Below are 26,413 nucleotides of genomic sequence, written 5' to 3' on the forward strand. Positions count from 1 at the left end.
TTAATAACTCATTAAGAAGACACAAACAAGTGTGGATCTTTTGTTTTTTTTTCGTTTGAAAGTATTACTAATAGACCCTTTTCACATTTCCGGGTTTCTCAGAAGCGGTATAGTTGAGTAAACTTTTATAGTGGTGAATGAGAGACTTCATTAAATATATTTTTTGTTTCCATTTGCACAAATAGCAAAAAAAAAACTCTACAATAGTGTTTTCATAACTTTTAAAAAGAGGAAAAAAATTGAGAGCGATTGATAAGGGCAGTCAGAAGACAGAAAGATGTAATTTTTACCGTCGCTTTCATTGATGCAAAGGTAATATAATACTAAGTATAGTGTTATAAATGTATATACATTTTTTAAAAAATGAAAATATAAAAAACTTTGCAGGATTTACGATATTGTAAATATTGTACGATATTGTAATCAAACTAAACCGCTAACCGAAGGTAGGGAACCATTCAGAGAGCTTCACGTAACACACGTGACTCTCCATGGAAGTGAATCCAGAGTGGACGCGCTTCTCGCTGCAGTGAGATTCTTTAGCGGAGTCGCAGCCGCAACAGTGAAGAGGCAGCGCGAGCACAGGCATTAGGTATGAAAATAATAATATTTTACCATATTTTACATCCTATATATGATGCCCATCACAAACTAAAGCCTTCTGTGCGCGTTTAAGGCCCTGGGGTGATGTGAGATTAATTGAGTAAAGGATAAACTTAAATGAAATGAAAAGTTGCTGCTTCATGCTGTGATGCAGGTGCTAATGCTAAAGCTAAAACATTCATACAGGAGAAACCGAAAGCAGTTTAAAATTTCACATTTATGCTTCATAATATCTCATTTATGATAATAAAGTCATTGTATTTTGTGAGCTGAATTTGTTTTTGTGCGTGTTTCTGTTGTTTTCTGCTGCATTTTGTTGCTCTTTGAGTGTTTAGGTGCTTTAGGTTATGACAGCAGCACAAATCAACGAGTTATTCAATTTAATACATATTGAATAATAATGCATTTTACCTCTATGTGCAGTTTATTACTGATAAATTAAACATTTTTTCCCCTCCTTTTTGCAGGGTTTATTTTATTTAAGGGCACTATGGTAAGTGTTGCCTTATTAGAGGATCTATTTTTAATGCAGTTTATTGATTCACAATATGTTAAATTCAGAATACACTCCTTTTTTGTTTTAACAGTCTCGAAGATATGACTCAAGAACGACCATCTTCTCTCCAGAAGGTGAGAGTTTCCATATCCACTGTTTTATTATTTCTGTTGCGTGTTATTATTATACATGCTGATTTCATGTCATTTGTAAACGAGGTCTCAGTGTGTGTGTTGTGTTGTTGGCAGGCCGTCTGTATCAGGTAGAATATGCCATGGAGGCCATCGGTCACGCTGGCACCTGCCTGGGCATCCTGGCTAATGACGGCGTGCTGCTGGCGGCGGAGAGGAGGAACATCCATAAACTTCTGGACGAGGTTTTCTTCTCTGAGAAGATCTACAAACTCAATGAGTGAGTCGTGTTTTTATAGGAGTTAAGTCATTTATGTGGCCCTAAAATCATTCTCACGATTACTTGAACACAAATACCTTGATATTCATGACTCTGAACTCCTAAGAGTTTCCCAAGAGGAACTGAAAAGCACATTTTTATTATTTCTGAAATGGGAGGAATTGCGTTAATATTTAAGGTGTAGATTAATTAAATTTCTCTGCTTGAGAAATCTCTTTGTAGGAGCATGTATGGGTGTGCTATTTTAGTATTACTTGTAAGCTATTATAGGATTTATGAATTAGCTTTTATTTTCATATTTTAGTTTTAATTTTGCCATTTTTATATTTCTATTTTGTTTTATTTTTAAGTTTTAGTTATTTTAGTACTTCGTTTAAACTTATTTCAAATAATTGTCAAGGCTTTGTCTTTCATTTTAATTTTAGTCATTTTGTTGTGCTTTGTCATTTGTGCGTTTTAATATTTCTATTTAGTTTTAGTTTTATTTTAGTTGTAGTAATTTTAGTACTTGAACTTAATTATTTCAGTTACTTTTCAAGTCTGTTTAGTTTTTCATTTAATTTTAAGTTTTAGTAATTTTGTTGTGCTTTTGTCATGTTTGTTTTTTTAATATTTCTATTTAGCTTTATTTTTATTTAAGTTTTAGTACTTCAATTTAAACTTATTTCAGTTAGTTTTCAAGGCTAATTTTTGTATGTTTTCATTTTAATTTAAGTTTTAGTCATTTTGTTATGCTTATGTCATTTGTGTTTTTTTAATAATTCTATTTAGCTTTATGTTTTAGTTTTAGTAATTTTAGTACTTCAACTTAAACTTATTTCAGTTAGTTTTCAAGGCTAATTTTAGTTCATTTTAGTTTAATTTTTTTGTCTTTTTTGTTATTTCTATTTAGCTTTATTTTTGAGTTTTAGTAATTTTAGTACTTCAACTTAAAATTATTTTAGTTAGTTGTCAAGGCTAAGTTTAGTTTTTCATTTTAATTTAAGTTTTAGTCATTTTGTTATGCCTATGTCATTTGTGTTTTTTAATAATTCTATTTAGCTTTATGTTTGAGTTTTAGTAATTGTAGTACTTAAACTTATTTCAGTTAGTTTTCAAGGCTAATTTTTGTATGTTTTCATTTTATTTTAGGTTTTAGTCATTTTGTTGTGATTTTGTGATTTATTTATTTATTTATTTATTTATTATTTTTTTGAAATTTTTATTTAGCTTTATATTTTAAGTTTTAGTAATTTTAGTACGTCAACAAACTTATTTCAATTAGTTTTCAAGACTAATTTTTTTGTGTTCATTTAAATTTAGGTTTTGGTCATTATGTGGTGCTTTTGTCATTTTTTTTTTTTTTAATATTTCTATTTAGCTTTATATTTAAGTTTTAGGAATTTTAGTACTTCAACTTGAACTTAGTTCAGTTTAGTTTTTCAATTCAATTTAAGTTTTAGAAAAATTGTGTGCGTTTGTCGTTTTAGTTTAAGTAATTTTAGTACTTCAGATTAATCTTATTTCAGTTAGTTATCAATGCTAATTTTAGTTAGTCATTTTTTTGTCATTTTAATTTAAGTTTGTCATTTTATGTGCTTTTGACATTTCTTTTTAAATATTTCTATTTAGCTTTATTATGATTTAAGTTTTAGTTTATATAACTTTAGTACTTCAATTTATTTAAGCTGTCAAGGCTTATTTTAGTTTGTTTTTAAATGTAAGTTTTCAACGAATATTTATATATTATGCCAGCCTTATTTCAGTTGCTGAAAAAGATTTTTGCTAGTGTTCGATTACAATAACACTGTTGTGGTGATTCTGTAATGCAGAGACATGGCATGCAGTGTTGCAGGAATCACGTCAGATGCCAACGTCCTCACGAACGAGCTGAGACTCATCGCACAGAGGTGAGTGACGCATTATTTTGACTGCGTTATGTAGTTGTAAGGCAAAAGAATTGGTTTATTATGCGTATGAGAGTCATATTGAAGGTGATTGTGTGTGTGCAGGTACCTCCTGCAGTATCAGGAGCCCATCCCCTGTGAGCAGCTGGTTACTGCCCTGTGTGACATCAAACAGGCTTACACACAGTTTGGAGGTACGACAGCAAAGTCAAAACAGTTATGAATCTCTTTCTAACATGATCCTGGTGAAGTTTTGGGCTTCTGAATAAAAACTGTATGTGTTTTTTTATCAGGTAAAAGACCCTTCGGTGTGTCTCTGCTGTATATGGGATGGGACAAACACTACGGATTCCAGCTCTATCAGAGCGACCCCAGCGGGAACTATGGAGGCTGGAAAGCCACGTGCATCGGAAACAACAGCGCAGTGAGTGAAACGCACACATTCTCATTCTTATGCTTTGTCCTGTTTGAAGCTGTGACATGCTTAAACTGTCCAATTAGTGCTAGAAAGTCCGATTAATTTCAGTGAATCAGTTCATTTGAATCGTCTGGTTTAATGAATCATTTTAGAAATACAAAAATAGCCTGACACGAAATATGCGTCCACAAAGTTCTGCAAATGTCTTTAGATTTATTTAAACAAAATAATACTTTTATTCAGCAAGGATGCATTAAATTGATCAAAAGTGACAGTAAAGACATTTACAGTGTTGCAAAAGACTTTGATTTAAAATAAATGCTGTTCTTTTGAACTTTCTATTCATCAAAGAATACTGAAAACCATGTATCACTGTTTCCACAAAAATATGAAGCAGCACAGCTGTTTTCAACACTGATAATAATGTTTCTTGAGCATCAAATCAGCATATTTGAATGATTTCTGAAGGATCATGTGACACTGAAAACTGGAGTAATGATGCTGAAAATTCAGCTTTGATCACAGGAATACATGACATTTTAAAATATATTAAAATTGAAGACAGCTATTTTAAATTGTAATAATATTACTGTTCTTACTGTATATTTGATCAAATAAATACAGCCTTGGTGAGCATAAGATACTTGTTAAAAAACAATTAAGTGTAAAAATGCTACAGTGTTTATTATGTTTATTTTAGGGCCATCAAGCAATTTAAATTTCTTTAATCTAATTAATTACATGATGTGGCGGTTAATAAGTAATCGCACATCACATTTGGCTGAGAAATTACCCCCAAAAGATCATTTAAAGTAATTATTGTGTAAAGCATCAAATAGACATTACAAAAAAAAGTAGCTTCAGAAATAAATATTTTATTTGATTCAACATAGAATTTATTACACATACACTTTTGGACCATGAGGTTGAGTAAATGATGACTAAATTTTCATTTTTGGATGAACTATAGCCTACCTTTAATGGTTTTTTTTTTTTTTTTTTTTTAAATAATATGGAAATATGAAATTATTTTTAATGAAATTTATAGGCCTACTCTAAACTCTAAACTAAAACTGCCAGTAGGTGGTGGTAAATCTCTTAATGATTCATTCATTCGATTCGATTCATTCGATTCGATTCATTCAAACGGCTGATTCATTCAGGAGTGAAGTAAATGGTTCTCTTTATGAATGTTCCATTGAATCATTGGTTCACCTGATTCGTTCAAAACACGGATTCAAAAATGAAATCCCTCCATGTGTTGCTCAGAGACGAACAGTTCTGCTTTGTCTTTATATTTTCGATGGCAAAATTGAGCAAAACAGACAATATTGTGTCCAAAATAACACAATATTAACTTCTGATTTATTGTACTATTGTATAAAATCTTTCTGCAACCAATACATGTATAGTGCTCTCATCTCCATTTAACACATTTGTCCATGGTAATGTCTACTCTGCTGATATGCAAACAGTCCTAGGTCTAGGAAGTCCTCACAAAGAATTTGTGTTATACTGCTTTTTTATGTAGATTGTGTCAGATATTATTTTGTTTGTTGAATGAGTTCATGAATCAGTTTGATTCTTCAAAAGGAACCAGTTAAAAATGATTCCATGGTGAATCGGACATCAAACTATCCAACTACTAGTGCACTGTAATAGTATCATGATTCAGCCAGTAGATGGCAACGACACGCTGTCCTCAATTCAAGACTTCTGTTCCTTTATCACAAAAGAAAGATGTCAAAACACTAATGACCTCAGCTCAGAGACTTCATGTGTATGTGTGTGTGTTGTAGGCTGCTGTGTCAATGCTGAAGCAGGACTATAAAGAGGGAGAGATGACTCTGTCGGCCGCCCTCGCTCTCGCCGTCAAAGTGCTGAACAAGACCATGGACGTCAGCAAGCTCTCAGCAGAGAAAGGTGCGTGTTTGGCAAGACAGAGATGGAATAAATGTTTTAGCGTGCAGACAAGGCTGGTAGATTGAGGCAGTCTGGCGAAGAGCCGATCTCTGCATTATGAATGATCATGACACTATATACAGACCCACAATCCATCTGAGCTCTCAGCTTAATGCAGCTGCTCACGTGCTCAACTACAGTAACACTGCAGTCAAAGCGGTCATCCAGCAACAACCTCCTTTTAACAATAAAACATAGTGTGACACATGAATTCGCAATTACCTTTTTTTTTTTTTTTTTTTTACTTTTTATGCAGTATCTCATAATTATCTTTATTATTTTTTTACTTTGAAGCATAAATGGGCTTCCTATAACTAAACCCCAAAAGCTATTGCTAATTAAATAACTATTCAGATAAATGTTTTAATACATGAAACTCTTAAAGGGACAGTTCACCCAACAATCTTCTGCTGACCACAAAAGAAGATATTTTGACGAATGTGGGTAACCATAACCAAACAGTTGATGGTTGACTTCCATAGCATGGACAATCTGATTGTGTTCCCTCTTTTTTTCTGCCGATCTTTGCAGTGGAGATCGCCACACTGACACGAGAAAACGGCAAGACCAGAATCAAAGTCCTCAAGCAGAAGGAAGTGGAAGAACTCATCAAGAAACACGAAGCAGAAGAGGCCAAAGCGGAGAAGGACAAGAAAGAGAAAGAACAGAAGGAGAAAGACAAATAAAACACCTGCACTTGTTTTCTAGTACAATGTAAAAGCCCGCTGGGATTCCTAAAGAAATTCATATTGCTCTGTCTGTCCATCTGTCATTTTCTTTATTAAACACAAAACGAAAAGATAAACACTGTCTGAGTAGTTTTGTTTCTGATAATCTAATTCTAGAAGGTTCCTTAGTTAAAGGGTTAGTTCACCCAAAAATGAAATTTCTGTCATTTATTACTCACCCTCATGTCGTTCCACACCCGTAAGACCTTCTTTAATCTTCGAAACGCAAATTAAGATATTTTTATTGAAATCCGATGGCTCAGTGAGGCCTCCATAGCCAGCAATGACATTTCCTCTCTCAAGATCCATTAATGTACTAAAAACATATTTAAATCAGTTCATGTGAGTACAGTGGTTCAATATTAATATTATAAAGGGACGAGAATATTTTTGGTGCGCCAAAAAAACAAAATAACGACTTATATAGTGATGGCCGATTTCAAAACACTGCTTCATGAAGCTTCGGAGCGTTAGGAATCAGCGTATCGAATCAGCGATTCGGAGCACCAAAGTCACGTGATTTCAGCAGTTTGACGATTTGATACGCGATCCAAATCATGATTCGACACGCTGATTCCTAACGCTCCGAAGCTTCATGAAGCAGTGTTTTGAAATCGGCCATCACTATATAAGTCGTTATTTTGTTTTTTTGGCGCACCAAAAATATTCTCGTCCCTTTATTATATTAATATTGAACCACTGTACTCACATGAACTAATTTAAATGTTTTTAGTACATTAATGGATCTTGAGAGAGGAAATGTCATTGCTGGCTATGCAGGCCTCACTGAGCCATCGGATTTCAACAAAAATATCTTAATTTGTGTTCCGAAGATGAAGGAAGGTCTTACGGGTGTGGAACAGCATGAGCGTGAGTAATAAATGACATTATTTTCATTTTTAGGTGAACAAACCCTTTAACGTCCCACAGCTGGTGGTATTTGTTGAATAATAGATTAAATGTAAATGCGTTAATCTGGAAATCTGTGCCTCTAATGTAAGTGTTGTGTAACCAAGAGTTTTCAGGGTAGTCTGGTTTGAAACTATAAGTTTATTTCTTTGCCCAAATAACCTTTACAAAAAAATGTACTATGGTAACCACAAAATGCATAATTTTTATTACAGTAAAAACATAAAAAATACGAGTCCTTGATCAAACAATGTTTTACATATATTTAAGAGTGATTTCATGTCTGTGTTGGCTAATCTCCTTACCTCAATTTTACTGCAGTAACCTACTTTTTGGTGAAACTGTGATTACCATGGTAAATTGTCGCAAGATAAATATTTTTTGTGTGGATGATATAAGAGTTAAGACTGTTATATCAAAAAGTTTGTATTAGATGAGAGATTAATCGGACCTGTTGACTGACTCAACGTATTTTGCCGGCTTTCTAAGAAGTGCGGGAAAATTAGGCACGTGTTGCATAAGCGCGCGGATTACGGTTTCAGAAGTCAGTCAGACCTGAACACAACAAGCTCGCAGAGTAACCCGGCAACACAGAAATGTTAACTGTGAGAATTTAGGTCATTTTAATGGACGAGATTATTGTGATGTAACCCAGCACGGATCGTTAAGTGCATATGTCCTGCGGCTCTGTTCATAGCGACAGACGCTCTTCACTTCAGCCGGTCTACGGGAGTCAGTCAGCGTTTCTGTAAGGTACCCCCAAAAGGAAAATGGTTTCAGGTAGTTTTCCAAAGCGCCACAATGTCATGTCTAATGATCAGGAACAAATCTCAAGTGAGGTTAAGAAATAACCAAGAAAATATTTAGTTTTGTTCGTTTACCATTTGTGCTAGCTTTGAGGTTAATGTAGGCCTACTCTTAAACGTTGACAATCTAAAGCTTAGATTTTTTTTTTTTTTTTTTTTTTTGATATTTAGAGTATTCATTGTCTGGTAAAATGGAATAAATAGGAAATATGTCAACACAGGAAACGATTTCAGTCCTTAAACAATTTATTATTATTATTTCTCATAGAATGCAGTTACTTAATGAACATGGACATTTTACAATGACTAATCAATTTTGCCGTCATATTTGATGTGTTATTTATGCTCTATGTATTGTAAGAGAGAATGATGGGAAATGTAGTTTTGTTGTAGAAGCCTGACAGCTTATAAACATTATAAATGAGTGGTATTTTCTGCTGAATTTTATCTGTTTCTCATCAACAGTACACAAAATGTAAACTAAATTTTACTATCATCATTAGCGATTGAATATTAATGATAAATATACGTAATAGATTCCTTATAACTGATTGGTTTTTCAGTGAATAACAATTTGGAAGAACCATTTTTCATAAAATACCCAAAAGAAGTTCACATTTTACTTTAGTTTCAATAGTTTAATATTGGTTAAGTTTATATTTTTTCCTTGTGAACAAACTTGTATTTGCACTATTTAACATCCATAACTTAATTTTATTTCCCTTTTCAGTTCACACAAGGAATCCATCTAGAATAGTCAAATTGATTTTATTTGTGTGGAGGAAAAAAAAGAGGTCAGTCATTAAGTTTTTTGTCACGTGTTTTATTTGGACATAAGGAAAAAGTTCAAGGTATACAAGTGTAGATTGTCATTAAATGATTTCTGATTTACGCTAATTTCTACACTACAAAAAAAAAAAAAAAATCAATCAATATAGACAAAATAAAATCATATAGATAAAAATAAAATTTAAGTGGATGAACAAAAAACATTCTCTAAAAGCTTATTGTCACAGCCCATGAGGAAAAGCTAGGTCTATTTACACATGCAAAACCTAAAGGCCACCCTGCTGAGAAGTATACAGAACTGAATTCATTGCACCTAATTTCCACAGAGATGACCAAGAATCAAAGAAACAGAGACGTCCGCTCCAGGGAATGTTTTTGCATGTTTTACCTGACTGCGCCGGGACCGATCCTGCTATCTGAAGGTGCTGCTAAGGTAGGTTCACCAGTCTTATCTGAATGAAACTTGAGGCTTTCGCTTTGAATGGAGACCATTATCTTTGGCAAGTATGTCAAGTTCACTAAACACTGCAAGACATCTTGACGGCTCAAAGTACATCTTTCTCTAATGGATGTGCAATGCACCGTGGGCTGAATTGCTTGTGTTTTCCTAAAGTGCTTGTGTTAAAGCCCCTGAGGGGCAGAGGGTGCGGTTGGTTTGCTCTCATGTTTCCTGTTGGTTTGGGATGGTGAGGACAAAAGGTGTGATGGACTATGGTAAGACTCATGTAGAAGGTCTACGCATCTCCCTAAATAAAAATGAGGATACCCGGACCTTCAGGATTTTTAAAACTAGAATGATTTCATCACAAACATGCTCATGCATCTAGGAGTTTTCATGTCTGGCTTCATTTTAAAAGAAATAAAAGCAATGGACCTGACTGAACAACTTCTACTCAAAGAAAAGCAAACCTCACAACCAGACTGAGAAAAATGTCAACTAAACTCAACCTAAACTTACACTCAAGTGCATTGTTGGGGTCTGGAATGATACACTGTAGAATGCTGCGTTCCATCCAATGTTTAATGCTAGATATTTTTCGTACATAATATATTTGACTTCCAAAAATAAAGCCATTTATTGCATGACATTCTGACGATCTTAATATGCAATGCTAGCTTTCATTTTACAGATGCAAGATCATCAACAGCGAGGATCATTTAATGAGTTTTACCAAACGTTTCTTGGTTTTATTAGTAATATAATGTGGGAACTTTGACTTCTCAGTGCTTTTTATTTGCGTAAAATTGAATGTTTAGCATTAACTATGCACATCTCGGGTGCCGTCCGTGACGTTATGGACTGAAATCAGAATTTCCATCTAATTTTCCAAGCTGAAAGTCCAACTTCAAGTGTGTTCGATTGCACTTTTCTAAGTAGGAAGGTAGAAATTCAAAAGTTGAGTTGAATGGAACGCAGCATAAAGCCTAATGAGTGTTTTAAGAGCTAATTGTGCTGTTGAAGTGAGTCGAGTCCTAGCTAATATGTGCTGAGAGCCATTAATCTTGCTTCATCTGAGTACGGTGAACTAGTAAAAGTCACAGCTGTAACCCCTAAAGAAGAGTAAAACCAGAGCAGAAAAGACTGTCAAACTGGAATAAACAAATAAATTCCTGATTTCACCACCTTAAGCCACTGGAAACGGTTTACAATCAATTACAAATGCATTCCCTTCTTTAAGAAGTATCACTACCATGTCTGCGATCTGTATCCTGTTCTGAATGTTCCACACATAAGAGTACACAACAGTATAGACAGTTTGATATATGATATGAATTAACAGAGAGGATATGCTGGATTTCTGCTTTAGCACCAACCCACCTCCTGCTGATAGAACGACCAATCAGTATCGATTGGTGGGTTAATAACAGAAACTGAACCAATCAGAGTGTTAGATGGCCCAGCTTCGCCCCTACCCCCGTCCTAAAAGTCACTTTGATGCAGAGGTATAAAGGGGGCACAGAGTGGGGGGGCAAGAGGGGTGGGGGCATTTTAAGAGTGAGTGAGAGTGTGATGCTCACTCTTCATCAGAACTACTGCTGTCTATGGAATAGACCATAAAGAGAAGATCGGGCCGGGCCGGCACCAGCGGGTGACCAGGTTTCACCACTTCAAAACCCATGTAGTGGAAGGTCTTCATGATGGACACTGCACAAGAGAAGACAAAGACAGTTACTCATTTACTGAATTATGCTAAGTATCAGATTCATTATCCAGTTGAAAAAAATTAGATAACCCATTATTATTTACTCAGCATGTTGTTGCAAACCCATATGACTTTCTTTCTTTCTTTCTTTCTTTTTTTTAGATTGTACACCAATCATAATGGGTTTTGAACACACCACGAACTAGTGCCGACGAAAGCAGACTGCGGGGTTGGCTCACGTCGGCAGCGTCTGGGTCCAAAGTTGCCCCGACACACCAAACCAACGCTCGACACCCGACGGCCAAGTAGCACGTCCACTCTGCGCCTACGTAAGAAGAAATGACTTTCCGTACCAGCAGGTGGCAGTAGCTGAACAGCCAATCAGAATGATCAGACGGCCCGACTGACCGACGAGCTCCGACGCCGATTCAAAACTTAGTCGGCCGACGAACAAAAACTGCCCGACGGCCGACCGTCAGCTTGTTGTGTTCTGGGCTTTATACCTTTCTGGACCTCAAAAGGTGCAATGATGTTGCTGCCTGTGTGGTTCAAGAAACCCTTGGATTTCATCAAAAATATCTCAATTTGCGTTCACACTACAAAGTGAAAACACGGTTTTCAAATGTATCCACTTGGGTGAGCATCTTCAGAAAGCTGTTTTTGCTGGACAAAAACAGCATCTCAGCATGAACAAAAGGCCAAAGCGAAGACTTTTTATTTTTTAGCTTTCTAATGTATCCGGATTAATGTGGAGGTAGCCTAAGTTTCCAAAAAAAAAAAAAATCTTTGAAGTCATACAGGTTTGGTACAACATGATGGTGTCAATTTGCATTTTTTGTAAACAATATCTTTAATGTGTGTTTAAATGTATCTTACATCGATCGTCTCTGTTTTTGTGAAGCCACAGGAACACATAGCTGACTTTCAACTGCTCCTCTGCAAACTCCAGAAGCCTGGTGAAACTGCAGTGTAATGAGAGAGAGAGATGGTGACGCACTGCTGCTTTTACGTAATGTGTATCTTATGTAATAATGCAGATGTACTAGCCAAAGAACAACTTCAGTCAGAACAGACACACATATTTAATGCTTTCTGACAGTCCACCACCTGCTCGTTGAAGGTAAATCACTGTTCTAATGCCTGCAGTGACCTCACAGACAGCACATGACTGGACATGATGATGAATCCAAATGAGAAATAACTGGAAGAACTTTCATCAAGAGCGACTGCATCTTTCACAACCTCATACCGGTGATGACACATCACACGGAAAACCATCTCGAGCTGCTTTTGACTAAAATTAAACCAGCCGTTTGTTCTACTGTGACCTAAAAATGTCAGTTAAAGCCGAACCATGTAGAGACAGACAGATATAGTCCCGCTGTCAGCTTCAATATAGAGCTGTATGATGACAGATTATTAACCCAACGTACCCTTCTTTGCTGCCATTGTGGAGAGCTCCGGCGGGGATTTCCAGGTAGAGTGCATCGTCTGAAAGAACCGTGTCCCAGCAGGAGAACCGTCGCTCGCTCAGCTGGTACTGGAAGTGTAGGACTGGGGGCGCTCCGCTGACTGATCCCGCCTGAGTCACTGTTAGCTTTTCGTCCTGGAGGACACATATACACGTAATGAAATGTCTGAATGTTATTTATAAGAGCACAAAAGAAAATGTTTCATTTAATGAGCTTTCATTTAATGTTTTCTTACAATATTGCATATTATTATTGTTATTAATATCATTGTAACATATATTGCATAAATTGGCATATATTGTATCCATACTCGGATCTTATAAATATCAATATATTTTTTATGATATATATAAAATTTCCAACAGTTAAATAAATGTAAACTCTTGGAAACAGCCTTGAAAGAACCAGTTCTCAGATGCTTCTCAAATGAACTATGCAAGAGAGATATTCACTCTCTTATTCGCAAATCGATCCAATTATGATCGGTCGATCGCAGTCGGAGTTGTATTCTGACATCTGTATTGCATCGTGTATCAATGTGGGATTCATTTCGGTAATGAACCCGCTGTAATCCTGTCGATTTTCAATTGATTTTTGTCTAAATATTACAGTAGCACATTTAATCAAAATCAATTGATATAAATGAGCTCAAGAGTAGCCAACAGTCACTTGAACAATAGACCTTTTCACAGGTGTGAGTGATCCTAAACCTCTTAACCTTTTGAGACGATCACATGTCTGTACAGACAGTGCTGACATCTATAGTCTCACACACATGGTCAGGTGTATGCCCAGCTCGATTACCGAGCGCTAACGGCGTCCATATGTAGGCCAGATGGAAACTCTGGTTGTAAATATGGTACAGAGCTACGTGACAAAAAACAAGCTCTAGAGATCTTCTCACACCTGTCTCCTCCCTTGGGCTGGTTGTCTGTGTATATTTTTTGGAAATGGTATGGCTTACTGCCCCAGTCTCTTACTGACTAAAGTATTAATTTACTGTTCAGGGTTTTTAGCCTTACAGCCCTGTTGAAAAAAAAACAGCATATGCTGGTTAGGTATTTTTTGAAGCATGGCAGCTGGTTTGAGCTGGTTTATGTTGGTCCTTAGTTGGTCCTGAGCTGGTTATACCAGCTGCCATGCTTCAAAACATACATAACAGTTTTTTTATTCAACAGGGAGGTCATGCAGTGGTAGTAAAGTAGCAAACCAAGATGGGCCCATTTTGTGTACTATCTGTACTATATAGTATCGATAAACTATTATATCTGCTGATATTCAGATTATTGAGATATCCTTGTTGGCATTTTGAGTTTCATTTAATTTCAGCATTATAATTGCTGTGCATTTAAATTGTATTAACATGTATTAAATATATTACCATTATAGCGGCATAGTTAACTGCAACGCTCTTTAATTTTTCACGAAGAATGTGAAAATCTAGTTTTAAATGTATTATTGGGACCTATTATGCCATTTTTCAGTCTTGTTTTTGGAGTCTACTAGAATAGGTGCTTGATTTTTCAAAAACACATTATTTTTCATATATTTGATATTGTTGCAGCACCTCTCTACCCAGTCTGTCAGTAACGCTCTGTTTAGTTCCTGTCTCTGTGCTCTGATTGGTCGGCTGGATCTGTGTGTGTTGATTGGTCAACTGCTTCAAGCATGTTTCGAAAATGTCACACCCCTCACCATAACCGCGAGTTTTAACACACTACTAATGCAATTCAACTAGGCCTCGCCCCCATTTTTAGCCTTGGGAATTGCTTCCATTATTTTTTATTATATATTGTGATGTGTACGTTCCCAGAAGAAAACTCTGTTTCTTGGAGTTCAAAAACAGTGCTTATTGATATAGAAAGTAACTCCCTTTGAAATAAATCCATTCGGTTCCCTTTTTCATGCTCAAACAGCAACATTACACACTAAAGAAAGTTGGAAATGTAAAAAAACATAATAGGACAGCTTTAAATGTTTTAGAATGTTTGTTTCTAAAGTTTGTACAAAACCGAACAACAAATCAGACTGTGCGTGTTCTTACCTTGTGAAGTACGCTGTGAGGGAGATCCCTGCCTGTCCCTCGCCCACCCGGGATCTTCGTTAGTGGGAGAGGGGCATCAGGAGCACCACAGAGGCCCTGGAGCCCGCTGCCTCGAGCCAAGCACAGCACAACTACAAAACAGAATACGAAAGAGAAAATATGTCATAGCTGTGTAAGATTAACACAGTTTTCCTCTAGTGCTTTTATCTAAAATTGGCATGTGCTTCTAAAAACTACCTTCGCTCTGTCTGTCTCAGGCATCATGATTCAAGTGCATGACGCAGCCTGGCACAGGCCTCAGGGTGCCAGCTGATAACAGAGATACCCATCCTGCCAACAGCATAAAACCAGTCTGGCTGTCTGCCTAACTGAAATGTTGGCACTTTTAAGGGCTCTCTCTCTAAATATCTGTTCTTATGCCTTATCAAACACTGTCACCTTGTAATGTTTTCTGCAGCACTGTTTTCACATTAACACTCAGTTCTCTGATTACAGACTATGGCAGCACTTCATCCAAAAATGAAAATTCTGTCATTAATTACTCACCTTCATGTCGTTCCAAACCTGTAAGACTTTTGTTTATCTTCGGAGCACAAATGAAGATCTTTTTGATGAAATCTGAGAGATTTCTGTCCCTCAATAGACAGCTACATAACTACCACTTTGGCGCTTCAAAAAGTTCATGAAGAGATTGTAAAACTAATCCATATGTATTGAGCGGTTTAGTCCAAATTTTCTGAAGAGACTCGATCGCTTTATATAATGAACAGATTTAATTTAGGCTTATATTAACATATAAACATTCATCAACTCGCACATTAGTTGTGGTAAATGGAAGCTCAAGCATGAGATCAGGGGAGTGAGATTTACACGCTCTTACCAGGCTACGTTCGTTACACTCACCCCCCTAAACCTCACTCCCATCCAAGTCGAATGTAACCCCTCCGGTTCGAACCGCCCGCTCTAAGTGGGCTTGAACCCGGGTCAGCTGGCATGGGAATCGGGCCCTCTAACAAGGAGGCTAAAGACCGCAGTCTCTAGCATAAGTTGCTAGAATGCCTCTTGAGGTCAGGGGAGTGAGGTTTACACGCAAACCTCTACCAGCCTACATCTGTTAGATGTGCGAGAACCAGTGAGGTTCATTCTCATGTTACACAGCATGTTTGAGCTTCTGCAACCAATAAGGTTCGTTCTTGTGTTACGCAGTGCGTTTAAGCTTCCACAAGAGGTTTGTTCTCGCATGTCAAGCAGGTTTGGTTGAGCTTCTGTTTATGTTCGCTGATCAATGTTTATATGTGAATAAAAGCCTAAATTCACTCTGTTCATATAAAGTGATCGAGTCTCTTCAGAAAATTTGGACTAAACCGCTCAATTCATATGGATTAGTTTTACAATCTCTTTATGAACTTTTTGAAGCATCAAAGTGGTAGTTATGTAGCTGTCTATCGAGGGAGAGAAATCTCTCAGATTTCATCAAAAAGATCTTCATTTCTGTTCCGAAGATAAATGAAAGTCTTACGGGTTTGGAACGACATGAGGGTGAGTAATTAATGACAGAATTTTTATTTTTGGGTGAACTAACCCTTTAAGACAGTCAGCTGGAATAAAACAAATTTTGTTCTGATATGGAATCAAGCTAATATATAATTTTGTTTAGTCTGATCTATCAGTTCAATTTCATCAAATCTATCTATATTTTAGTGTCAGAACCAATTAATCATCTGATATTTTATTCTTGAATAAATATTGAAATGAAAATACTGTAAAATTTGAAGATAGATATGTTTCACTTTCCACTAGACAGAAGGGAGGCAGTTCACAAACAAGCACATGATGTGAAAACAAGTCTGTAAATAGCAGCTTGGCTGAGAACATTTGACATCCCAGAGGGCTTGAGTTACAGCACTAGCTTTTAGAGATGGTAATAACAGACATTTGTGTCCCCATGACATACTAGGAGATCTCTGGATCTGATATCTCATCTGAAGCCAGGCCGCACACTGTCAGCGAAAATCTCTCACTATGATTAAAAGCCTTTCAGAAAATTCCCAATTTCAAAACAGTCCTGTTTACAACAAGCTAGACAGAGGAATATGAGCTCACGTATTGGTGATAAACTGATCTGGGAACAGAACATTGATATTTTATGGCTTTATCAGCTGACAGCAATCCATGACACGGTTACAGCACGCTGGCACAAATGAAATGGCTGTTCGAAGCTAGGGTGCTTTGTTTTCAAGTCTCATTGAGCCAGATTACCCAGCAGGCAAATGAAAGGAGGGCGTAGTGGTTTCCTTGCTCTGGCAACCGAACATGTAACCCAGGTGACATAATCTGCATGGTGACCACATGAAAACAGGTGAAGCTGTTACTTTCTTTTTCGGTGACAGTACAGACTATAAAGAATTAGTATGACAGATTTTCCAAGACACTTTTGAGACGCTCTTGTTTTGTTTATTCTCCTCTCCTGGTCTCTGTATAGAGTGCTGGGTATCTACGAGTGAAATGTCAGCTTGTTTTGAAAGCCGACACTTTCACCCTCTGACATTCAAGCACCTTCCTCCCCTCCACCGTCTCTGATTATACGCTCTGGATCAAAACAGTTTCAGACCAACTAAAAAAAAGAAAGAAACTGAAACTGTGGGTCTTTCTCGGATTCATTTAACATACAGAGAACTCGATGTTTAAGCGTTCTTTGCATGTCCTTGCGTTGTCATTTTCCAGGTAAAAATTGTATGTTTTCGTTCACTTGGAAAAGAAATAGGACACTTTCCACAAAAAGATGCAAAATTTAAAGTCTCCATGAAATCAAAATTGACAGTTCTTATTTATTTTATTGAATATTGCAGTATTTATTATAAATTATTTATCCGTGCCCATTATTTTTTTAATTCATGTGCCTCATAATCTTTAATCAAAATAACTTGCAGCAACATCTCTTCTCTGGTGACGCGTTTACTGGCGCGAGGGCGGGGCAACCTGTCACTCACATGAGACTGACCAATAGCAAACCACAACCATCCAATGATCCAATTAATTCCCAATGGTCAAAATTAAGTCCCACCCTATATTTTTTCTTGTTCCAGAAGCCGCTTCACTTGGATATATTTCACAATAGGGAAGAAAAAACTAGCGCAACTTCCATTTCATTCATGACTGTAGTTTTTTTTTAAATCGCAGTTATAAACAATAGTAATATAAGGATAACGTTGGATTCATAAAGTCCAAAAGCAGAATCTATTCCCAAAACAATCCAAAGATCCTTTTTGTTACTGACAAAGTAGTTCACATAATTCCACAAAAAGCTTTCCCAAGAAAACAGCTGGCTGCTGGCATTATCACTGAAGATCATTTCTGACTCCAGCTGACCTCCAGGACCAGCACAGGGTGATAGTCTGGATCTGTTTAAAGACCGGGATTCAGGTTAATCTTTAGTGCGGTAATTACTGGCTCCGCTGAGTGTTTGGAGAACGACCAGGAAACAGTCAAAACCAAAACAGGATACTGCGAGTCTTCCAGGAAAACAGTTATCATTTGGCTACAGAGGGGCACGAAAGGTGACGTCCGACCTTCAACTCACAGTGAACGTATTTTGGACCAATCCCTAACCAGGAGAGATATGGCAGGTTTGTGTTTTTCACATATCAGATTACAAAGCCTCCGCAAGTAAGTGGCCTTCCTTGACAACAAGTCTGACATGTTTCTGTTTTACCAGAGGCTAAATTCTTCTGTAAAGTGTTTCTCTTTTTAACGTTGATGGTTTGGATGGAGTTCAACTAAAATAACCAAAACACAAACAGATTGTGAGGTTGAAAAACAGGACGTCGCATGAAATGTGAGTGTTGATGTCATTCTGTGACCTGCGAGGAAACATTAATGGAAAATGCTCTGATTTTGACGTGATGTTTGAATTGTTCATAAACAGGGCCACGGCAAAAGATGTTGCAGCTAAACAACAGAGCTTTCTAGGAACTAAAGCTTATGTAATGTTTTGTCCCCATATTCCTCACTCAAAATACCTTAAATCTCAGGTTAAATATGGTTCATCAGCTTCACGCCTGCACTGGTGCTAATCTTGTTACAAAAACAAACATTTCAATGAAAACAACCGCTGATAGTGTCCAGAGTTTCATAACAGGTGATCTGTGCTAGGGTTTCCATCCTCAATCCAGATTAGGCAATTGCAAGAGTAGGAAATTAGATTGTTTAGGAAAAACTAATTATCTTTGGGACAGTGCGATTTGGTCGGCATCGACAGTCCTGTTACGAGCTCATGAATCCTAATTGAGTTGATGGGGTTATGGATGAAATATTTATAGCAGTGTGTCTCTCACACTCATCTGTCTGCTCGACATTAAATCCGCATCTGTGAGTCTGATCCTTCAGTGTATCACAATAGATCCTGCCCATTCATAATTTACATACATCACAGCTTTATATCAAAACAAAAAATCATTTGTATTTTAGATATTATTGAATATATAATTATGTATTAGAAAAAATCTAGAATGTTTAAATATATTTAAATATTTAAATTTAATATATATTTAATAATTTATATAACTATATATAATACATAAACGTATACATAATGTATTAAATTAAGAAAATGTATTATAAACCATTTACATATGTATAAATATGTTCTGAATTATTATTTAAATAGATATTAAGTATATATAAATATCTTAATGGCATGTTAAAAGCCTAAACATGATAAATAAATAAAAAACTCTGGCAATATGTGCATGAAATTAAAACGTTGCATGACTGTAAAAAGGTATAAGTCGTATATCGTCTCACCTCTCCTCTGTGTTGCACATGTTTTTTTTCCTCGTAGACTGCTTTACTCTAACAACTCAAAGAGTGACTGTTGTGCAGAAAGTCCACGGAGAAATGCACCATATATATAATAACGCTCTCTGAAGCGTTCAGCGAGACGCGCACCGTGCTTTGACACCGAGCACTGACTGCGCGGTGACGTTGAGGAACCGATTCTGAATATTAATGAGCCTACGTAATGTCTACCAATCGAACGACACGCAGCGTCATTAATATTCATCGACGTGCAGCGTGGCGAATCATGGGAGACCGACGCAGAACAGGGAAGTGACAGTGAATATACTTATATTATTCTGTTTTTAAATATCGATTAGGTCAATATATTGATATGTTTTTCATAAATGTATAGTAATATTTAAGGGAGACTTAGAAGCATAATGTGTAAATTTGACGACACCGAGGGTTTCTGGGAAATGAAGTTTTCAGCTTTGAACATTCAAATCACCTTTGAATCACCTAATTTACGTGTAATAAGTGTAAATTGAACAATAAACGTGCTAAAATCAACAGAAAAGTCATCTTATTCTCAATTATCACGTCAAATCTTATAAACTAATGCTTAGAAATGCATAGAAAGAAAACTGAAGAAGTCATCTGAAAATGCTTGCCTTTTTATTTATTTTTTAAGACCTCTACAGGACTTTTGGAATGGGGTGGACAGGACTTATGTTATGCAAGAGCTGATAATGGAAACAACCCTGGGCCAAAAGATTAAAGGATTAGAAACCGGACACCAGGCGATGTGATCGTTACACTGCGGTGGGTGAAGATCAGTCTCTGAAGTGTATGACCTCCAGAGAGGACCCACAACACACTCAATATCTGAACTCTGCAAGGAGCTGTGTTTGAATTTTCAGTAGTAATGGAACCTTAATAGGCTTCTAAATCAGAATGGCTGCAGTTTTCATCTGGTTTTGCCACAGATCCAGATGATTTTATCCTATATCATAACTATGCATATGGTTAGTTGCATTTGAATTTAGCATTGCTTCCATGCTATCAGAAGAGATTTCTGTGGAGATTGCAACCGACCAGTTGAGAACCACTGCAGTAGGGGAACTAGCTTTCTTCATGTGGATTCTCATTATGAGAACAGAAACCACAGAAATTATAGGCAACATTTGCAGTCTACTTATTTAGGGTTTAGTATTGGATTTCAGTTCATTTGTCCTTGTTGGCATGATAACATCCATCATGTGTTTGGTGGTTACAGTGTCTTGTGAGCTAAGTGTGGTGCTAGCAACCACCTGATTTGATGGCTGCCTTTTTGAAAACAATAAACAAGTTGGACAACCTAAACATTAATCTGCTCAGATCACGCCACAGTTCCTGTCACAAACCCTCTCAATCGGAGAGCTACCATAAGGCATTCTGAAACCTCCAGGCTAAACAATTACAAAAAAATATTTCCTTTTCCGTAATGATGATCTATAATGACTCGCCCTGCCTGCAGTTGACAGATGAATGACAACAATAATTATCAAACAATTAGATATATTTGATAGTCAAATGATGAAGTTTATTAGAGCTGTAAATCATGAAGTTAATCACAAGATTCTGGACTACAAAACCCCTTAGGCATAATTTCTTAGACCTGCTATAAACACATACAGGACACGCAGTTCTGATGGGCCAGTGAGAACAGAGAGTGTTTTATTCCATGGACAGCGTCGGCCTGCTGATCTATTAAAAGCTCCATTGTATCTTTTCCTCTTTGGCACTCTTGTACATCCAGGAAATGCTTGTTTACTGTGTCAGGTAATCATCTTAGAGCTGAACGGGAGATTCTCTCTGTCACGGCAGGCAGCGCCTGTAAACTGCTTTTGATTTCTGCTTCATTTATACCTTGTTTAGTGGTATTCGATGAAAAAGAGTGTGACATGTTGAGAAGATTGAAAATACCCTAGCAATGTTCTAGCAACCACCCAACACACCCTTACCTATCACCTACAACAGGGCTTCCCAGTCGTGTTCCTGGAGATCTGCCTTCCTACAATGTTCAGCTCCAACTCTGATCAAACACAACTGGATCAGATAAGATCTTCAGGAGTGCTTGATAATTACAGACAGGTGTGTTAGATCAGGGTTGGATCTGAACAGGTAGGTAGGTCTCCAGGTACAGGATTGGGCACACCTGACCTACAACATAACCCAGAATTCAATAACAACCAACCAGAATTCCCCAGAATAACCTAGAAACTGCCTAGAACACCCTAACAACCACCCAGGATACCCTAGCAACCACCTAGAATACCTTAGCAACCACCCGGAACACCTTAGCAATGCCCTGGTAACCACCCAGAATACCCTAGAAAATGCTCATAAAACCCTAGCAACATCCTAGCAACCACCCAGAATTCTCTAGTAATACCACATAACAACCACTCAGAATTCCCCAGTAAAGCCCTATCAACTGCCTAGAACAACCTAACAACCACCCAGGATACCCTAGCAACCGCCTAGAATACCTTATCAACGACTCAGAACACCCTAGCAACCACCCAGAATACCCCAGAAAATACTTATAAAACCCTAGCAATGCCCTAACAACCACCCAGAATTATCTAGTAATACCATAGAAACCACTTAAAACATCCTATCAACCACCCAGAATTCCGTAGTAATGCCCCGGAAACCACATAGAACACCCTAACAACCACTCAGAATTCCCCAGTAAAGCCCTATCAACTGCCTAGAACACCCTAACAACCACCCAGGATACCCTAGCAACCGCCTAGAATACCTTATCAACCACTCAGAACACCCTAGCAATGCCCTAGCAACCACCCAGAATACCCCAGAAAATACTTATAAAACCCTAGCAATGCCCTAACAACCACCCAGAATTCCCTAGTAAAGCCCTAGCAACTGCCTAGAACACCCTAGCAACCACACAGAATACCCTAGAAAATACTCATGAAACCCTGGCAACGTCTTAGCAACCACCCAGAATACCCTAGAAAATACTCATAAAACCCTGGCAACGTCCTAGCAACCACCCAGAATTCTCTAGTAATACCATAGAAACCACCTCAAATATCATATCAACCACCCAGAATTTCTTAGCAACTGCCCGGAACACCCTAGCAACGTCCTAGCAACCACCCAGAATTCTCTAGTAATACCATAGAAACCACCTAAAATATCATATCAACCACCCAGAATTTCTTAGCAACCGCCCGGAACACCCTAGCAACGTCCTAGCAACCACCCAGAATTCTCTAGTAATACCATAGAAACCACCTAAAATATCATATCAACCACCCAGAATTTCTTAGCAACCGCCCGGAACACCCTAGCAATGTCCTATCAACCACCCAAAATTCCCTAGTAATGCCCTGGAAACCACATATAACACCCTAACAACCACCCAGAATTCCCTAGTAAAGCCCTAGAAACTACCTAGAACATCCTAGTAATGCTCTAGAACACCCAACCAAGAACCCAGTTCCATATCAACTAACCGGAACACCCTAGCAACGCCCTAGCAACCCCTCAGAAAACCCTAGCAATCAGCCGGAACACCCGAGCAACCTGCTAAACTTTTCACAGTGAATCACCACGCAAATTATCTACAGAAAATGTAAAAAAAAAATTGGTTAAGTATTACAATATATCAAGTAGTGCTATCAAATCGATTAATCACAATTAATTGCATCTAACATACTGTATAAAATTTGTATATATATATATATATATATATATATATATATATATACATGAGTGTCTGTGTGTGTATATATATATATATATATATATATATATATATATATATATATATATATATACACATACACACATATATATTTACAAACTTTTGTGTTAGATACGATTAATTGCGATTAATCGATTTGACAGCACTAAAAGTGCTTATTTCTCTTTACATGAACAAACCGATGTAGGTGTATTATAAAGCATTTTACATTCATGTGAATGTATTAAGAATGTCTTTGTGATGCATTATATATAAAAGCCTCACAGAAAGTGCACCGCCTCTGACCTCAGCAGTGAAGCTCTCTCACCGTGAGTTCTGACCCAGTCTCTGTGAGACGGGCTGCTAAGCAACAGTGAAATGCCCCATTCCAGCCGAATGAACTTTCACCAGTGATGCAGAGTTCAGGCTGTTCCTCGTGTGTGTTCACCTGGGTATATTCTGTCCTTACTGACGTAGATAGAAGTGTATCAGTTGCCAACCCATGCTGACATCCACACTTCAATAAAACACATTCTGTTCACTTACAACCTCTGATGGATGGTTAGGGATGCTGGCGTGTGTCTGGCATTGAGCAGAAGTGAGTGTGTACAGTGTGTGTCAGGGGTTTTGCGTCGTACGGCAATAAGCTGATTGGCACTAATACTTTTTGTTCTGGCTTGGAGTGTCCATTGCGGCGTTCTACGCAGGACAGCTGATTATACACACTTGCACGCCATATGATTAACCTCCAAGAACACAACACGCCACTTCCACTTCCACTTCCACTTACTGTCCATACCCTATAGAAGGGTATATATATATATATATATATATATATATATATATATATATATTAGTGCTGTCAAATCGATTAATCACGATTTATTACATCAAACATAAAAGTTTGTGTGTGTATATATATATATATATATATATATATATATATATATATATATATATACACATATATTTACAAACTTTTATGTTACAACCCAAATTCCGGAAATGTTGGGACGTTTTTTAAATTTGAATAAAATGAAAACTAAAAGACTTTCAAATTACATGAGCCAATATTTTATTCACAATAGAACATAGATAACATAACAAATGTTTAAATGGAGAATTTTTACACTTTTATCCACTAAATGAGCTCATTTCAAATGCTACAGGTCTCAAAATAGTTGGCACGGGGGCAACAAATGGCTAAAAAAGCAAGACATTTTGAAAAGATTCAGCTGGGAGGACATCTAGCAACTAATTAAGTTAATTGATATCAGGTCTGTAACATGATTAGCTATAAACGGGATGTCTAAGAGAGGCAGCGTCTCTCATAAGTAAAGATGGGCAGAGCTGTGAAAGAGTGCGTAAAAAGATTGTGGAATACTTTAAAAACAATGTTCCTCAACATCAAATTGCAAAGGCTTTGCAAATCTCATCATCTGCAGTGCATAACATCATCAAAAGATTCAGAGAAACTGGAGAAATCTCTGTGCGTAAGAGACAAGGCCGAAGACCTTTATTGGATGCCTGTGGTCTTCGGGCCCTCAGACGACACTGCATCACTCATCGGCATGATTGTGTCAATGACATTACTAAACGGACCCAGGAATACTTCCAGAAACCACTGTCGGTAAACACAATCCGCCGTGCCATCTGCAGATGCCAACTAAAGCTCTATCATGCAAAAAGGAAGCCATATGTGAACATGGTCCAGAAGTGCTGTCGTGTCCTGTGGGCCAAGGCTCAACACCTAAATTTCAACACCAAAACTCCAGAAACTCATAACCTCGATGCCCAGACGTCTTCACACTGTTTTGAAAAGAAGAGGAGATGCTACACCATGGTAAACATGCCACCGTCCCAACTATGTTGAGACCTGTAGCAGGCATCAAATTTACAATGAGCTAATTTAGTGGATAAAAGTGTAAAATGTCTCTGTTTACACATTTGTTGTGTTATCTAAATTCTATTGTGAATAAAATATTGCCTCATGTGATTTAAAAGTCTTTTAGTTTTCATTTTATTAAAATTTAAAAAACGTCCCAACATTTCTGGAATTCGGGTTGTAGATGGGATTAATCACGATTAATCGATTTGACAGCACTATATATATATATATATATATATATATACACAGACACACACACACACACACACACACGTATATTTATGTCATGTATATTTATGCTTATTAGAGTATTGCATTCTTCATTTCCCAAGTCCTGAGATCCCTGGCTTTTCACTGTTCCCATCTAAGTCTATTTTTGCAGACCATGGTCATAGAAAAAAATCGGACAATCTTTTAGCAAACAGTGTGAGTGTGTGAGTAGGAAGGGCAGCAGGTCGTGGGAATCGGTTCAACGCACCAGCCTGGGCCGTCAGCAGAGACTCACTTCCACCAAAAGCATCAGAAGTGCAGTAAAAGAACAACGGAGGAAGTGGAGAAACAATGTACGAGTCTGAACAAACACACACACTGAGCTGGATCAGGGTGTGGGGCCTCAGAACACTGACAGCCATTTCTCTGGACCCAGAAGCCCATAGAGAAAAGAAAGTTCTGTTTCCCATAATTCTGTTTATGTTTCCGCTAGTTACGTTCCCACGGTGACTGTTCTTCTTGTTTATTAATCTATTTCTGTTTCCTCCTAAGCTAAATTTAAAACTGGTTACAGGATTGTGAGTTTATGAATTGCTGTGTGAGTGTGTGTAGCTTCAAAGGTCTCCAGGCTGGAAATGAACCATGCTGACCGGTAATGTCTGTTTTAGTGTGTTGTTTATTGAAATGACTCCCGGTAGGAAGTTAGAACGTGACCAGTACAGCAGCTTGAATGATGAAAACGTGAATAATTATGAATACACACTGTTCCTGTCTTATACAACGGCCAGTGGCATTATATTCAGTCTTTCATCAACCACTTCTGGAAAACGGAGGCCCACTTCTCTTACAATAAGTGTTCCTGCTCACTCCCCTTGGAAATACCAGCTCAGACTAGACATGAGCTTTTGTGCTGGTCCAGTTCATGCCAGTCTTTCAGGTGGATAAGTGTAACCGTAATTTAATAGGCCTTATTGTGTCTGTAATTCTTAGAAACTTCTTGATGACTATCTTAGCAACCATAATGTTTTTTATGCTGCCTTTCCTGGTTTTTACTAAGCCCCACACATGACTATTGTTTCAAATGCATTTTTGACTGTAAATACCTATTTGA

At 37.3% G+C, this 26,413-nt stretch overlaps 2 protein-coding genes and 1 long non-coding RNA gene across 4 annotated transcripts; 2 read left to right on the forward strand and 1 right to left on the reverse strand.

Annotated features, from left to right (window-relative positions):
- The first annotated feature begins 478 nt into the window (after positions 1-478).
- Positions 479-6,581, forward strand: psma4 (proteasome 20S subunit alpha 4). Its single transcript, XM_051884789.1, has 9 exons — positions 479-592; positions 1,071-1,096; positions 1,191-1,233; positions 1,348-1,510; positions 3,322-3,399; positions 3,502-3,590; positions 3,690-3,820; positions 5,614-5,737; positions 6,308-6,581. The coding sequence occupies exons 2-9, from the start codon at positions 1,094-1,096 to the stop codon at positions 6,460-6,462; spliced, it is 786 nt and encodes a 261-aa protein (XP_051740749.1). The 5' UTR covers positions 479-592; positions 1,071-1,093; the 3' UTR covers positions 6,463-6,581.
- Positions 6,582-9,021: 2,440 nt separating this feature from the next.
- Positions 9,022-19,641, reverse strand: oaz2a (ornithine decarboxylase antizyme 2a). The gene is given in 6 exon segments (XM_051883959.1): positions 9,022-11,154; positions 12,029-12,114; positions 12,586-12,758; positions 14,669-14,746; positions 14,748-14,799; positions 19,472-19,641. Coding segments are annotated over 6 exon segments (540 nt in total). The 5' UTR covers positions 19,492-19,641; the 3' UTR covers positions 9,022-11,023.
- LOC127507075 (uncharacterized) lies at positions 14,809-20,809 on the forward strand. 2 transcript variants are annotated; one of them, XR_007928228.1, is made up of 2 exons: positions 14,809-18,503; positions 20,139-20,809. It is a non-coding gene; the product is annotated as an uncharacterized LOC127507075 (long non-coding RNA). The 2 variants fall into 2 exon arrangements; XR_007928229.1 differs by having other exon boundaries at positions 14,809-18,294.
- The last annotated feature ends 5,604 nt before the right edge of the window (positions 20,810-26,413 follow it).

The sequence above is a fragment of the Ctenopharyngodon idella genome, chromosome 24, assembly GCF_019924925.1.
Source record: "Ctenopharyngodon idella isolate HZGC_01 chromosome 24, HZGC01, whole genome shotgun sequence".
Classification (NCBI taxonomy): Eukaryota; Metazoa; Chordata; class Actinopteri; order Cypriniformes; family Xenocyprididae; genus Ctenopharyngodon; species Ctenopharyngodon idella.

What these genes read in the sequence shown, in the direction of transcription:
- psma4 (XM_051884789.1), top strand. An exon ending in AAGATCTACAAACTCAATGA is followed by an intron (nt 1,511 to 3,321) that starts GTGAGTCGTGTT and finishes TCTGTAATGCAG; the next exon opens with AGACATGGCATGCAGTGTTG. An exon ending in CAAGCTCTCAGCAGAGAAAG is followed by an intron (nt 5,738 to 6,307) that starts GTGCGTGTTTGG and finishes CGATCTTTGCAG; the next exon opens with TGGAGATCGCCACACTGACA.